Here is a 15,183-nt window from a genome sequence, read left to right as displayed (position 1 = left end):
GGAACCTCTTCTGGCTGTAGCTGATGCAGATCATAGCCTGACCGGATCCTTTCAGGGTGTGGAGGGCTTTTTTTTTTTTTTTTTCTTGGTTGGTTGTTTCTTTGTTTATTTTTGGGGTTTTTAAGGAAATGTTGTTTATAACTCAGTGTCTCTTTCCTTATTAAATTAAGGTTTTATGTCAAATACACTGAACTAAAATGGCTTCCCCCCACCCCCTTCAGATGCTCAAAGACCAATACCTTGGCTACAGGAAAACCTTTCTGGGAGATGCCATGGATGTGTTTGAGGCAAGACGAACAGAAGCTAAGAAGTGGCAGAGCGCGCCACGTGTTACCACTGGACCGACCCCTTTCAGCAACATACCAAATGCAGCAGCCGTTGCGATGGCTGCAACACTTACTCAGCAGCAACAGCCTGCTACAGGTCTGAGTGCATTCAAGTTATAGATTATTAGTGTTGCAACAGTAGTAAATTCGTGTAAAATTTTTGATGAAGTCTTCCTGTGTGTTAGACTAAAAATCTAAACGTTGTGATGAGCGAAGTTACTGATAGATAGCCAATAGAAAAATGCAGGGTAGACTTAGCAATAATTATACAGCAGATACTTAATCTTGTGAATTTACTTGTATTAGTGATATTTACTGTATTGTTCTAACTAACCCCTTGGAATGTGAGTCTTCACTCTTCAGTAACATCTCTAAATACCCATAGTGTAGCCTCTTCAGAATTGTATGACTATAGTAAATTATTTCAGTTGGATGAGGAGAGAATATCAAAATGCATATTACCTTTTTCTTATGTAAAATTACTAATGCATTTTTTTATATAGCACTTTGGAACTGTAAAATTAAAAATGCTGTAGGACAGGAAGGATAGTGGAGCAAACATCTGTAGAATAGGAAGACAGATGCCTGGCTTATTGTTTTATAGCCAGTTCCTTTGTCAGGGTGATGTTGGAGCAGTTTTTGCTGGTCATTCTGCTGTTGTGAATAGAGGAGAGTGGGTTGGTAGTTCTGTGTGTGCATGTGTGTAAGAAGACTAACAGGGGAAATGTAAGACCCACTGCTAATGAAGAATGGATATGGTATGGCAAAGGAAATAACTTAAGGCACCTTAATTAACATTGTTACGCTAACCAACACTTCTCAGAGAGGGATTCCTGAATGTAGATATTTGAATTAATATTTAATCATTTAACAGAAATAAGATAAATTCCATTGAATGTTACTTGAACACGGATACGTGTCTGTTAGCAGATTGTGAAAAGCAGAGATAACTTCATTCTACCATTTATTTTCTAAAAAATTGTCTATCGTAGCTGTACTAAAAGTCATATTAGCACCCACTCCTTCTCTTGCATTATAACAGCGGTCATATTTTGAATAGTTTTAATTGGAGACCTATGCAGCAACCACCCCTAGCTTTGACAAATTATTAGACTGTCCTTGTCTTCTCCATAAAAGGAAAATGCTTCCAGCCCTGGCCCTTATAAACAGCCAGGAGATGGGTTTAAAAGACACTCATGCCAAAATACTCTGGCCACAACAAAAAATGAAGTCGCTATGAAATATTTCTCTTAAGTTTCCGTCATAGACTGCAGTCTTCCTGTTGCTGCTGTGTTAATCCATGGAAATTTTGTTGGAAGTGACATCTGCAAAAGAGTCTGGGATAAACAGAAAACATGAGAGAATGTAATGTCACACTTCAGTGTTTTTAATACAGATAGAAGTGTGGCATGTGCGGCCTAATGTTGCCAAAGTAGTTCCCTCTCCCTTCATCTTTATCCTTGTATCCTGTTGGTTGTTTTTAAATACTCTCCACAGTCATGACAGGATTAGATGTGTATTAGTCATATACTTGGGATGTCACGTTTAAAGTTATGATACCTGTGTTTTCCTGAATTGGTGTGAGGGTTTTGAACTTCCTAGTCCAGATTCAAGAGAACTGCTCATGACCTCAGTAAATTGATGCCACTTATGGCATGACTTCGTGAATATTCTCTTAGGAGTAGGAGTGAAGAGAGGGGAAAAATAAAAGGCAGAATTGACCTGTACCGACACACCAAGGTAAGGTGACTTTATACCTTGAGGTATTTTGTAACATTTTGTAGCAAAAGGGGTAAATGAGACTGTGTAGGTTGGTTTGGGGCATATTTTTGGTTGGTTGTTTTAGCAGAGTGTTTCAGAAGCCAAAAACGTGCCAACTACAGAAGTGATGCAGATAGAACAAAGCCATTAACTTCACCAAACATGCCAACAAAAGTAGATAACAACTTGTTTACTACTTAGTTGGGAAAGTTACCCTCTGTGCAACTCACTCGAGGACCTGGAGGAATAGAAGTAGATTGATGCTTTGAGTGGCACTTCAAGAGCACTTAGAACTCTTAGAAAATAGGGTTAGGTAGAACTTGAAATCATCTTTTCTGTTCTAGCTCAAAAGCAGGATTTGAGGATTTGAATAGGCCTGACCTATTTCAGAGATATCTTAAAGTCTTAAGCTTGATAGAAAGGAGGGTTTCATAGCTTTTCTAAATTACTGATTTCAGTGCTTGATGTTTTCCCAACAACTTATGTGAAGTTTCTTACCTTCAGATTAAGGCTGCTACTTTTAGTGTAAAAGGAGAAGAATCTCTTCTTTCAGTTTTGCAGGAATCTAAATATTTAAAGACTGCTTCCTCTTAATTTTCCTTCTTTAGAGTTTTCAGATGGCCATTTGCTGCAGTAGAACTGCAAATGTTTGCATGTTTTAACTTTGTGTTGTTATAAATTGGATAAACTATCTGCTAGAAGTTAAGATCATGCCTATTTCTTTGCAAGATCTAGATTCTGAAGAGTGGGATAGACGAGGGTGGGATAGACGAGGGATGGTAGAAGGTTATGAGAGAAAAAGACTGAGATGAGGTGTATGTAAAGTGGGAGGGGATGTCTGTAATACCTGACCTGCTGTTGCTGTTCTTAAAAGATAAGAATAAAACAAGAAAATTAATCTGAGCTTTAAAGTTTTTGACTAAAATCTAATATATGGTACTTCTAGTCTTGAGGGATCAGGATGGTTAGTCTCTCTTTTTTTTTTTTAAAAGTATTTGATGTTTACATGGTTAAGTCTACTTCATAAGAGTAATATAGAGTTAGTGTTCCTTCTCAGAAAAAAGATAAATATTTTAAATGTGTGTTCAGAAGTCAAACATTTAGTAGCCACATCTAAGCTGTGGGATCAGGGAATGTTTCCCCAGTTCCTGGGTGTAAATACACACCCTATTTATGTTCTCTCTGTATGCCAAGACATGTCTGGCTTCTGTTGAAGTAAACAAAGCCAATGGATCCTGGCCATATGGAAGAAAGGGAGCAAAGATGCATTCCACTTGTCTCCTGGGATGGATGATCAGGACACCAGGACTGTGGCGTGCGCACTGAAGCACAGTTTTTGTGCAGTTTTTTTGAAGCTAGAGTTATTAAAAAATATGCTTAAGTTTTGTCTGCACACAACCTTTCTCCCTAGTTCAGCACTCTGGCTCTGAGCACAGCTTCCTTGGTAGCAGTGAGGCTTTTGTGCAGTGGCAGCTAGAGCTTTAACTGCTGCCTCACCTGCACCTTCCCTGAGCAGTCTGGAACAGCGTGGAACTTAAAAAGGTGGTGGCTACTCTACCTTTTGTGACTGATGTAAAAGATTTTAAAGGACATTTAAAGTCTAGTCAACTAAGAGCTGTAAGTGCTCGAGCCTGAAACTGATCTTTTTCTGGTAAGACTTAAGTTTTGTCTTAAATGCTTTATTTCCAAGCTCACCTTTCCACCCTAAAAATAAAGTACCCTTACTCTCCTTAACTGGTGGAGTGCAGAGTTAGTCAAAGCATTATCAAGCACACTGTTCTGGCTTGACTATGTATGAGGTAGAAGTGCTGATGAGAAAAGGATACCAAAATCTTCATAGCACTTAATGTCAATTTACAAATGAAAAATTAACATTGGTTTAAATTAGTGTATTACTTTGTCAGAATTGGATCTAAGTTGTGACACTAAATTTAGTCACTGTTAGGACCAGCTGTGATTTAAAAAATTGCAGTATGTCACTTTGGGGAATCTAGCTGACCTGCCTGGACTCTTTCTAGTGGGTCCTAATTATTAAACTGAAATGCTCTGCAGGGCAAATATATCGAGTTCTAAAATGTTGATACTTGTTGTAAAGAATTTATCTCGTACCTATAAGCCAGAAGTGCCAATTTTTTGCTAGCACTTTTGGCATCGAAGCATCTTTATTACTAGTTTTTGCTATTGAAAATTATGTCTGTTTACAAGGACTGTAAGCAGTGATGATGCCTTCAGACCATTATGGTACAAAATCAATGAATATGCTGTTGCTGAATGAAAAGCTTTTTAGCCTAAGGCATAAGATCCTGGTTTATATAAATATATAATGATTTTACTGGCTCTAAAAGCGTGTTGCATTTGGTAAAAAGCTTGGCCTGGAGCACTGTAGTGTTTTGCTTTAAGGTTTTCCACTAACAGTGCTTCCTACTGCGATAGAAACCTGGGAACTTGAGACAGAACTGGCTATGTTTGTGGGTTCTTTTTTTAGTTCATTAGATGACTGACTTGTGTAGAGATTTTTGTTTCTTTTTATTGATAACAATTTTCTTATTTTTAAAGAGCTGCTAGGTAGATGTATCAGTATTTAAACTGGATGTAAACAAGTTTAGTTGGAAATTTATGTGAAAATTTGGAATTACATCTGATACACCTTTTAAAATTGAATAAATAGCTTGGGCTTCCCAGCTATTCCCTGCTAAGCAGAGACTGAAAGCTAATGTTACTTGCCCTTAGCATTTAGTTTAACACTACTTAAGAATATAGAGATGTCATTCAGCTTGGATCACAAAAGAATTTTGTTTTCCTAGCAAAACTGTTACTTTTCAATATACAGTGCCTTTCACTTGATTCAGAATGATTTTTTCCATTTAAATCTTCAAATACTGAAATTATTTTAGAAGCTTGAAACACTTAAGTTTTAGAACTCTAGAGAAATATTAGTAACAGGAAACTTTGCAGTATGAAGGAATTTTTTTTTTGAATGAAAATAAGCTTAAATGTCATAATGGTTTAAGGAAAAAGAGTGAAATCTGAACTTTATCTGTGAAAGTGATGAGTTGTTAAATTACTGTATAGTACAGTATGTTCAAAGATGGGGAAGGCTATCTTGAGTTAAGGTGTGAATGTGGATTAAGAGTTTGGCACTGTATCTTCAATGGTTAAACTTTAGTGCACTGAAAACTGTTTGAAAAAGACAGGAATATAAGATTGTACTGTGAAAACTGTCAGAATATATTAATTATTTATCAGAATTAATTATTTTAAAATGTGTTAGCTATGGGCTAGCAAGTTGATTCTTTATTCCCCAAGGTTAAGACAAAAAAAAAAAGGAACTGAGGCTGTAAATCTCGTCTTGGCAGACTGAAAATGTTTTTTGACAGTCCTGCAGCTTAGTGTGAATATGCAGGGCAAGTACTGTCAACTTTTTTTAATTATGGGACAAACTCTGAAATTTTGAATGTATCTAATTCCTTGAGGTACACAGAACTGTGCCTTTTGTAAATGTTTATTTAAACAGGTGGTTTGACTAGTTTACCTTATTGAATGGTGTTATGTAGCAGAGCTTAACAGAACTCAGTTATCACTTGTGTGGAAAAGAATTGAATTGTCATGTTACTGTGTAATTGACTTGCTTAAAAATGAACAATAAATTTAATAAAATAAAGTCATTGTCTTGTTTTTTATCGTAGTGTTCTGTTTAAATTCGGATGGAGTATTTGAGTAGTTTTGAAGTTTCCTATTTATTAAAAAAATTAACTTTTGGTAACATAGTCTTAGTTACATTAGGGTCAGTTCTTATGTTTTTAATTAGAAGGTTTTCCTTTATCCTGATTCCATTAATACAGGTGGAAAAGTGTCGTTACCTATGAGTACTCTCAAGGTTTTGATGAATGTTTTAAAGGTTAAGGTGAGACTGGTTAACTTTAAAAAATACTAAATGATGATGTTATGTTGTTAGCTTTGACTAGTTTCACCTTATCACAGCCTGTTTTCTTAGATTTCTACCAGGTGGATGTAGAGGCAGACAGTTAAGAGGAAGTTTGAGGTGGAGTTTGGGATCTTAATGGGATTTGTTGAAAGCAATGATGTTCACATTATCAGATACTTGATAAATAAATAAAGGACCTCTTTACTATGAAAGAGTAAGGCAAGTTTGTTCTCATTTTTTTTATACCAGGGCCACAGCCATCTCTGGGAGTTAGTTTTGGAACGCCATTCGGCTCAGGTATTGGCACTGGCTTGCAATCAAGTGGCTTAGGTTCTTCAAGTCTTGGAGGTACACTTTAACTTTTCTAATCTTTCATTGAATTATTATACCGCACATCTGAATCTCTTGCAAACCTTTCACTCCACTAAGAGGATGATCTCTTTCAGGGAAAGACCTTGAAAGTTGTCGCTCTGCGCTTTGCAGACTTCTTCGTGCCTTGCAGAAGGAGTTGCTAAGACTAATGTTAAGGCTAATAACCTGCTGTAGTGAAAACCCAGGATGAACAGCCTAAAGTAATCACATAGAAGTTCTGTTCGTAAAGCTAAGGAAGTACATCCTTTTGTTAACTACAACTTGACTTAGTTTTTCATATATGAAAGTTAGGCACCTGAGGCATTAGCTGTAGCTAATCCACGCAAGTTTTTCACCTCTGTGTACAACTGTTGACTATAGGGACCCATTTCTACTTGGAGTAAGATAAGGATAAATGGTAAATTACTACAGTTCTGGGATCCTGCTTGCTGAAACACATTTGCTTTAGCTGTCACTCTGCCCTTCATTGCTGAGGTGGAAAAAAAAAAAAAGTCCCTCCTCACTTGAAAAAGCAACATTTAAAATGAGGGGAAAAAAATACTTGCCAAATGTTAATAGTGCTGGTGGGGAATATACTCCAAGAAGAGACACGGCTGAAAGAGTAGGTGGTAAGAAAAAAAATTACAAAATTCACATAACCTTTTCATTTAAATGTAATGAATTCTCAGTAGCAGAACTACAGGTAGAATTTAAGTGATTAATAGAATCTAATCTGCATGTAAATCCCCTCTATATAGATCAGGGGTTCCTACAGTGCAAGTCAAAAGACACTCAAGCTTTTGTATGAAATCTGCAAAGAAAACTGTTACATCTGCTGAGCACAAACATAATATGTTGTTTTTTCTTGGTACATCCTCTCTTCTCTGTAGCCTCAGTCTACATCCTGACATTTTGCCTCTTTATGAGCCAAACATGTAAATGGGTGGTGTTTTGTATTTAAAATAATTAAACATGACTTGTTATTGGAAAGGTGATGTAACTTGAATGTTATGTCAGATTTACCTTAAATGGTCATCTTGAAGTTATCTTTATCTCTACCAGTGTGCTTTCTCATCAGATTTGCAGCTCTTTCAGATAAAGGAAAGTCTGCACACCTAAACAGGAAAAATAACCGAGAACAGTGGGCCCAAAGGAAAGGATTGTTGAATTACTAGTGTTCCCACAATGTTTTAAATGCCTTAAAAATAAGTTCTTACTTTTCAGCCACAGAGGTGACAGACTAAAGATGGGTGAGCATATAGAAGCAATCTTACCAATGTAAATTAAAGAGCATTTTCTTTTAAATTGGTGGACAACTGCTTCTAGTTTTTACTTGGAGGCCTAATTTGTCGTTTTGCTAGTTCTCTGCTTAGGAAGGAATTTGCTTGCATTTCATCTCTTCTGTATTAATTTGCAGAATTTTCTTCACTTGACAAATCAAGAAGACAAATCTAATAGAAGCAAGCGTAGAAGAATAAAGAGATACATAAAAAATATCCTACTGGTGTGCTCTTGGAAATAAATAGGCAGAATGAATACTTAAGATGTTTGGGTTTTTTTTGAACAGGACAATTTTTAATATATAGTCCTGAAACACGTGAACTGGGGAAGCTTGGTCTCATTCTGTGATAAATACTCTCTGAATTTTGTCAGTGGCAAAGAGGCTTTTGCCTTTGAGTTTATAAGATAAGTTGCATATAGATCCTGTGCTTCATTAAATATTTGCAGACGTCTTGCCTGACCATTGGTAGTTCACACTAGACACGACAAGAGGGTGTATCATTTAAATACACTGTCTTACATTCAAATCATACTTGTCATTATATACCCTTATGTGATTTAAAAATGGCAGAAAACTAAAGAATACTGCTTCAGGTAGTGTTTCCAATCCTTCCTAGTTTTAAAATCTAAAAGTTACGTCTGTAAAGGAATGTTAAAAGCTTGATTTTCAGTAACATACAAGTATTTTCCCTGACACTTCCAACTTAAGTTGGGGGCATAATTTTCTCAAATACAAATGTTCTTTCTGAAAAACCTCTTGACGTCCAAAATGAGACAATACATTTCTTTTACTGTTCCCTTTCCTGACCCCTCTCTCAAACTGAAATGTGAGATCACTTCAAAGGAACAGTTGATGTTAATGACAGTTTGAAGCCTTGAAATATTTGCATTATGAAAATATAAATGTCAGTTACAAAACTAACAAAATGGGGTTTATTACAGCCATTGTGTTTATGGCCTTTATAAGATGATTTTTTTTCCCCCCCATTAAATGTTGTGCAATTCTGTTTCTATTCTGTATGTAACCTATTTTGTGGTTTATGAGATAAAACTGATCACTAGTAACCTGGGAGGGGGGGGTAGGGTAGGGTGGGACTGACTCTAAAATAATCCAAATGTAAACTCCAGAAAATGTTTACTCTGTTTTAAGTGTAGAGAATTCTTCCTAGAGAGTTGTGGATGAAGGTAGTGGTTTTCTGTAATAGAAATCATATAACTTGTCTCTGAATTTCCTTAGTTTTGGTCCATTTGATTACCATTTTCTTGCCAAACTAAGACCAGTTCAACAGCAGATTTTTAGAGTCTGACAGATTACTTCGCCTGCTTGTATAGCTTTGCCTTTACTCAGTTTTGTGTTTTGAGGGAAGTATTTTTCTCCACTGCGCTGTGTTCTTAACACAATGCTGTACTGAGAATAAAATACTCTTAGGGCAATAATCTTAGGAATATTTATTTACCAAATAATCCTTAGAATTATGTCTGGGTTTAGAATACTTGCCCAAAACCTATGTGTCTTTAATTGCTGTGGCTGTAATTTTTTTGTTGTTATGTCTTTACTGTTATTCTGCTAGGATTTGGAAGTAGCTCTGCCTTTGGAAGTAGTGCCACAGGAGCATCATCATTTGGGTTTGGAACTACAAGTAAACCATCAGGAAGTCTAAGTGCAGGTTGGTTTCTTTCTCTTGAATTCATGTTTATCTTAAAGCAAAAGTGTTATAATCAAACTGCTGCCCTCAGTCTAAGAAAGGTATTGAAACAAATGTGCTTAAAGTTGCATGTGTATATAACCTTTAAAGTAACTATTTACTTGCTAAATACACATTTTCAGTGACTTTTTTTAGGTTCTGTTAAAGGTTTCCTAGGTAGACAGTACTGAGTGGGCATTAAGGTTCTCTGTTTGATTGGTGTCTGTCTAACCAGGAGTGGGAGCAGGAGATCGCATGCATCCGCTTGGATCAAATGTTGTCTGAGGCTCAGAAATGCAGTTACTATTTGAATGTATAGGTTATACAGTTACTGAGCTGTTGAAATAAGCATATACATCTGTGACATATATACCAGTAACTTGAATTCCTGTATTTACAAGCAAAATGAGAATTATTTTTTAGGAGCTCATTCCTAAAAGGCTTCCTTAAAACTTCCTTCACAGAAGGCTTCCTTAAAACTGTTTATCTGCTTATCCTTTCTATTTGAATAGTAAGTTATATGTATTGTATCTCTGTATATATCCATAATTCATTAACTACTCTGTAAACATTTCTGTGGCAACTGGACTACTCGGTACTCATTCCCCTTTTTTGCACCACTAAAGAGGTGTCAAACCAAAGTAAATAGGAAGTCTGTCTTAGCTCTGGTGGTGTGCAGAGACAATTCAGATGTCATTTCACTGCATTCCTCAAACCAAGCTTTGTCATGGTGGCAGTCCCCCCAGTCTCTCTTCAGCAGTGAGGGTGTTGGACCCAATAAAGATTGTTTTCAGTTATCTCAAGAATCTCAGCTACAGAAGGTAGTAACCAGGAATAGACAACATTAAATATCATTCCAGGCTTATAAAATAAAGGGTCATAAAATCCTGATCTAGACTGGGATTATGGAATAGAGATCTCCATAAACATTTGGTAGCCCAGAAGCACATTAACTGTTTCCCTTTCCTGTCCAAAATCCTATGCTGTATAGCTGCTTGACTGCACGTGATGTTTAGTTTACTTTTATTGGGGGTGTATAAATGGGTTTGAATGATGCCTGAGGCTAGCCAGGTTATGTATTTTTTTAATTTTAATGTGTCCTGTTTCTTAGATAACATTTACAGGATCCTGAAACGTTTTTTTTCTGGTTTATATTACCGTATGACAGTTATATCTTGTTCCTGAATCTCTTTATTTTGAAAAAGCGAGGAGAATGGGTTGAATATGGGATATACTGTTGTCACTGCTTGCGTCTAGATGCGAGTCCTTCAGTGGCCAAAGGCCAGGCTGGGTGAGCCTTTGATCTTTAAGGTCCCCTCCAACCTAAACCATTCTGGTTTTCCAGGTATTTTTCCCGAACTAATGGAAGTGTTCCTTACCCTGTCCTCCTAGGCTGCTTAGATAATTCCCCAAGTCTCCTCCACATGTTTTCCATCAGTTTGTTCTTATTTTAGCATGAAAATAAATGATAGATCCCCAAATTGCTTATGTCATGTGTTAGTAACTTGTGAGTTAGATTTAATCACTTTAAAAGACTTGAAAATGTTTCTAGTAGTATTAGTGTTCTTCTCAACTTCAGTTTGCATGTTTGAGGAGAAAATTCAGAGTTCTCTGACAGTGTGTGAACTTCTAATAGTAAATTGGGCCTAGTCCAGGAGCCTGTAGTCAGCATCTCTGCTGTGTCAGTAGATGAAGGGCAGAGCAACTGCAGTCTCCCCAGTTCCTTGAGGGAACGAGTGTCTCGGAGTTCCCTCGGAAGCACGCAGACACTGTGGAAAGCTGACTCCAAATCAAGTCCCAGTTTATTGCTACTATTCATTTGATGGCAACTGAAAAGGCTGATGTGAGTGGGATGTTATGAAGAGCACTAAAACTCCCTAAATGACGGGAAAAGGAAAAAGATGACCGTTGAATTTATGGATGCAGTGTTAGGGTGGGGAGGGGTGTACACATACGCTTTTTTGTGGGGAAAAAATGAGATGCTAAATATGCTTTGAAGAGCTGAGTCGAGAATCTGTGGTGGAAACTACTTTTTATTGAAAAATAGCAGCCTCAGTACACAGGATAAGAGATAAACAAGTGGGATCGTGGCTGGACATACTCGTACTGCTGAAAAACGGACGTGAATCTAATCCATGTGTAGCTATGAGCAGTTTTGAGATCCAGAGGCTATAGTAAATCAGTCAGAGCTGTGCTGGAAAGCCTTTCTGATCTAGAGCACCTATTGTGACGTGGGGCATGGGGCAGGAATAGATGGCCTTTGAGATCTGCTGAATCGCTGTTTATCCCTGTAGTGTTAAAATGAATAAAACACCCTTACGGGGTGGGGGTGTACCTCCTGTTCAGCTTCCTTAAAGGGCTGGCTGAAGCAGAGATGCAAAAGCCCAGTGAATGACGTGTACCCTTAGTCCCTTCAGGGAGATAGTGGGTGCCCTCGAAGGGCAGGTTGTCATTGTACTTTGTGAAAGTAATTGTTTACACAGCAGTAATACTGATCTTGACAATCACTGATCATATTGTAGCTACCGTTCAGGACTTTGTGACTTTTCCCTCTAGACCTGAGCTATTCCATGATTCTCTTTCCTTGCAACAGGAATAAGACTGAATGTATGCCTTGTTCATGTGTTTTTCCTGAAGATATTTCATTTGACTATTCTGCTTTAGGGTTTGGTTTACTTTTAAGAAAAGAACTTCATACCATGGCCTTGTTATGCTGCCGTGGTAGGACAAAGCCATCTGATTTCCCTTCTGCCTGTCTAAGCTTCTGTGGCTGCCCTAAATGGCATTTCTCATGTAACAGCTATTACTTTCCAAGTTATATCTAAATGAAAAAGCACGTTCAGCCTTCTATCACATGGTTCGTACATCTCTAACGTTGCCTACGTGAAGCTCAGGCTACCTTCCCTGCAGTCTTCAAAATAAGCCCCGCATCTCGAAGCAGCTAGGAGGAGATAGTTCACGGAGACTTGACCCTTGCCTACTGAGCCCCTGGCACTGTAGATCCCATACAGCTTCATCATGAAGGGCGTTCATGGTTTTCTATAGGAGGCAGTGCTTCCCTGTTACCTCAGATACATACTTGAAGTAAAACGGTACCTTAGCATGGACAGTTTTGGTTATGAAAGATTTCTTTCAGTCATGAGACTCCCTGATGTAGAACAAGTTCACTCTTCTAAAAATATTTACTTGGGATTCAGAATTAGGAGGGAAGTGGCGGAATAGCTGCATCTGCTTCACCCCTTACATCCTAGGATGAGAGACAAATTAGTCCACAAAACTTAGACAAGCCCCAAATGGGCAGTAGCCACCCTCCAGATCTGCGCAGTGACTATGCTGACGATGAACTCTGCACAGGCAACCGCACGTTGAAGGGCTGTGGTTACTGGAACGTAGACCATGGGGGATGTTCTCGACAAGACGATGCGGTGTGGAACCCAGGTCCAGACACCACAGGAGGAAAAGGTTCACGTTGTGTTTTGAAGTAGTTCTTGATGCAGAGCAAGTGGGAGAAGAGGCTTGTGAGAGTCATTTGGGAATTCTGCTGAGACAACCAGTTGGGTTTTCATTTTTGTGCTTTAAAAATATTTAGGCATTGAGTTGAAGATAGTGATGTGACCAAGGGATTGCTTTAACTGTCTACTAGAGAACTAACAAAACTATGTTAAGTAGTCACATTTCTTCATATTTTGCTTACAGGTTTCCATGTGCAACTTGTATGAACCTATTTGTTAAAATCTTAACTTGCTCATGTCATACTTGTTATTTTGTGTGATTGGTTATCTTACTTGTTTTCTTGAGAGAACAAAAAGACTTACAGAATCATAGAATCATGGAATGGTTTGGGTTGGAAGGGACCTTAAAGATCATCTAGTTCCAACCCCCCTGCCATGGGCAGGGACTTGTCAAGTTCTGCTTCTTACTAACTAATACTTGAGAAATTTTTAGCATTCTCTAATAGTTTTGATTATTATCCAGGTTGGTTGTGCGTAACTGATATAAAATCACAGAATAAAGTGAGTTGTGTTGCTGAAAACTGTAGGCAGATTTCCAACTGATCTTTTTTTTTTTTATAGCTGAAACAAGTGTTTTAATTTGTTTGCCATGATAGAAGAGGGTGGAGGAGTTAAAATAGCACAGTTTGCTCACCTAGTAATTCAGTTTTTCTAAAGGTTTGTTTTCAGTGCTGCTTTTTTTTAAGTCATAGAGGATGATTTTAAATAACAAGAATTTGGCAGGGATTTGGGGCCTTTTCTGCCTCTAATCTAAGGCAGGGCCTGTGCCACGTTTGTTACAAAGGCGGGCAAAGGTAGCCTCGTCAGTAGGGCACAAGGCTGGGGGATCCAACTCCAGCCTTGGCCATTGACCTGCTGTGAGTGAAGCAAGGGGGCCGTGGTCCACTCGCATCTGCCTTTCCACCCTACGTGTGCATTACGTGCTTAGACTGGAAACCTGAGGAGAAATGGTTCTTCAATTGTATGGTATCAGTGGAACTTCTGGGTACTGTGGCTATATGGATAATGGGGTAACAGGCTTGTGATTTAGGATAAAACTGGTACAGTCACTGTGGTAACTCTGTTAGTGCTGTCATATCTCGGTTGTCATAGCCAGGCTGAGTATGTTAGCGATGTGTTATACTGCTGGAGATTCATGTTAGCAGAAAGGATTACAGATAGTGGTAATAAAGTGGCTGGTATTCGTAACTCCAAGGAGAACAAACTTGCAGTCCTGATATAACTTATGTTTTAAAATATTTTTCCCTCCCTCATAAGGCTTTGGCAGCTCGACTACATCTGGGTTTAACTTCAGCAATCCCGGCATCACAGCATCAGCTGGCCTGACGTTCGGGGTGTCTAATCCTGCATCTGCAGGCTTTGGGACAGGAGGGCAACTTCTTCAGCTGAAGAAACCTCCAGCTGGCAACAAGCGAGGGAAAAGATAGGCACCCCTTTTAAGGAAGGGGACGCGAAGCAACTTTGTTCATCTGAAAAGTATATTTTTCTAGATTGATGCATTAATTAAAGTGCATCCCAGGAGATTTATAAAAATTTTGCTACTTTTCCCTAGTCTGAAATACAAAATGAAATCATATTGAACAGCTATTTTCTTGTGAATAGAAACCCGTTTATGTATTTTTATTTTTGGCCCTAGTTTTAGAAATGTTCTATACTGCATTATTATTAAAGAATCTTGTAAAACCATCTATTTAACCTAATGTTAGTAGCAGAATATTTTTTGTTAATAAGCTTTATACCACATGAATATATGCATATTTGTTTTTTTGTACAGATAAAATATATTCTAGTACAAATACTAGAGTTCATATCTTCTGTTCCTGGATATGGCCTTTAAATCTACTTCAGGGTGTTTTTGTGTATATGGATGTAAATATATACAGTACAGTGCACACATCTGTGTGTATGTATGTGTATATATATGTATAAAATACAGATGTGCAAACCTTGCCTCATAGACAGGTCTCCTCTGTGTGTTCTGTTTCTTCATGTTGCCCCGTGGTCCCATATCTTGATGTTCTTAGGAGTTTCAAATGGTGGGTCCTGGGCTATGTTGTCATCTTGTGTTTTCTTGTTTAAGACCAGCTGAAATACAATGTTTACTATTTCATAAAGTTTGGTAAATAGTGGTTAGTAGCTTGGGTTTTAATTTCTTAACCTTTTCCTTGACCTATTTAGCAGCCAACTCCGAAGAAGAATATGAGGTTTTGTCACAGACATTTCATAGGTAGTGTTCCCAGACTGTTTGATTTTGGTTTTTCTCCTGAGCTGAGGAGTAGGGCGCTGCAGGATTTCAGCTGAAAGCTCAGGATGCCGCAAGGTCTGCGTGCAAGCACAGAGCT

At 37.9% G+C, this 15,183-nt stretch overlaps 1 protein-coding gene across 1 annotated transcript; it reads left to right on the top strand.

The window, feature by feature from the left end:
• The first annotated feature begins 227 nt into the window (after positions 1-227).
• LOC104510967 (nucleoporin p58/p45-like) lies at positions 228-14,790 on the top strand. Its single transcript, XM_010153397.1, has 4 exons — positions 228-423; positions 6,262-6,360; positions 9,216-9,311; positions 14,099-14,790. Exons 1-4 carry the CDS (start codon positions 273-275, stop codon positions 14,266-14,268), a joined length of 516 nt encoding a protein of 171 aa, XP_010151699.1. The 5' UTR covers positions 228-272; the 3' UTR covers positions 14,269-14,790.
• Positions 14,791-15,183: the final 393 nt, after the last annotated feature.

The sequence above is a fragment of the Eurypyga helias genome, unplaced genomic scaffold, assembly GCF_000690775.1.
Source record: "Eurypyga helias isolate BGI_N326 unplaced genomic scaffold, ASM69077v1 scaffold15410, whole genome shotgun sequence".
NCBI classification, from domain to species: Eukaryota; Metazoa; Chordata; class Aves; order Eurypygiformes; family Eurypygidae; genus Eurypyga; species Eurypyga helias.
The sequence above is the reverse complement of the archived record's forward strand: the minus strand, read 5'-3'. Positions and strand labels throughout refer to the sequence as shown.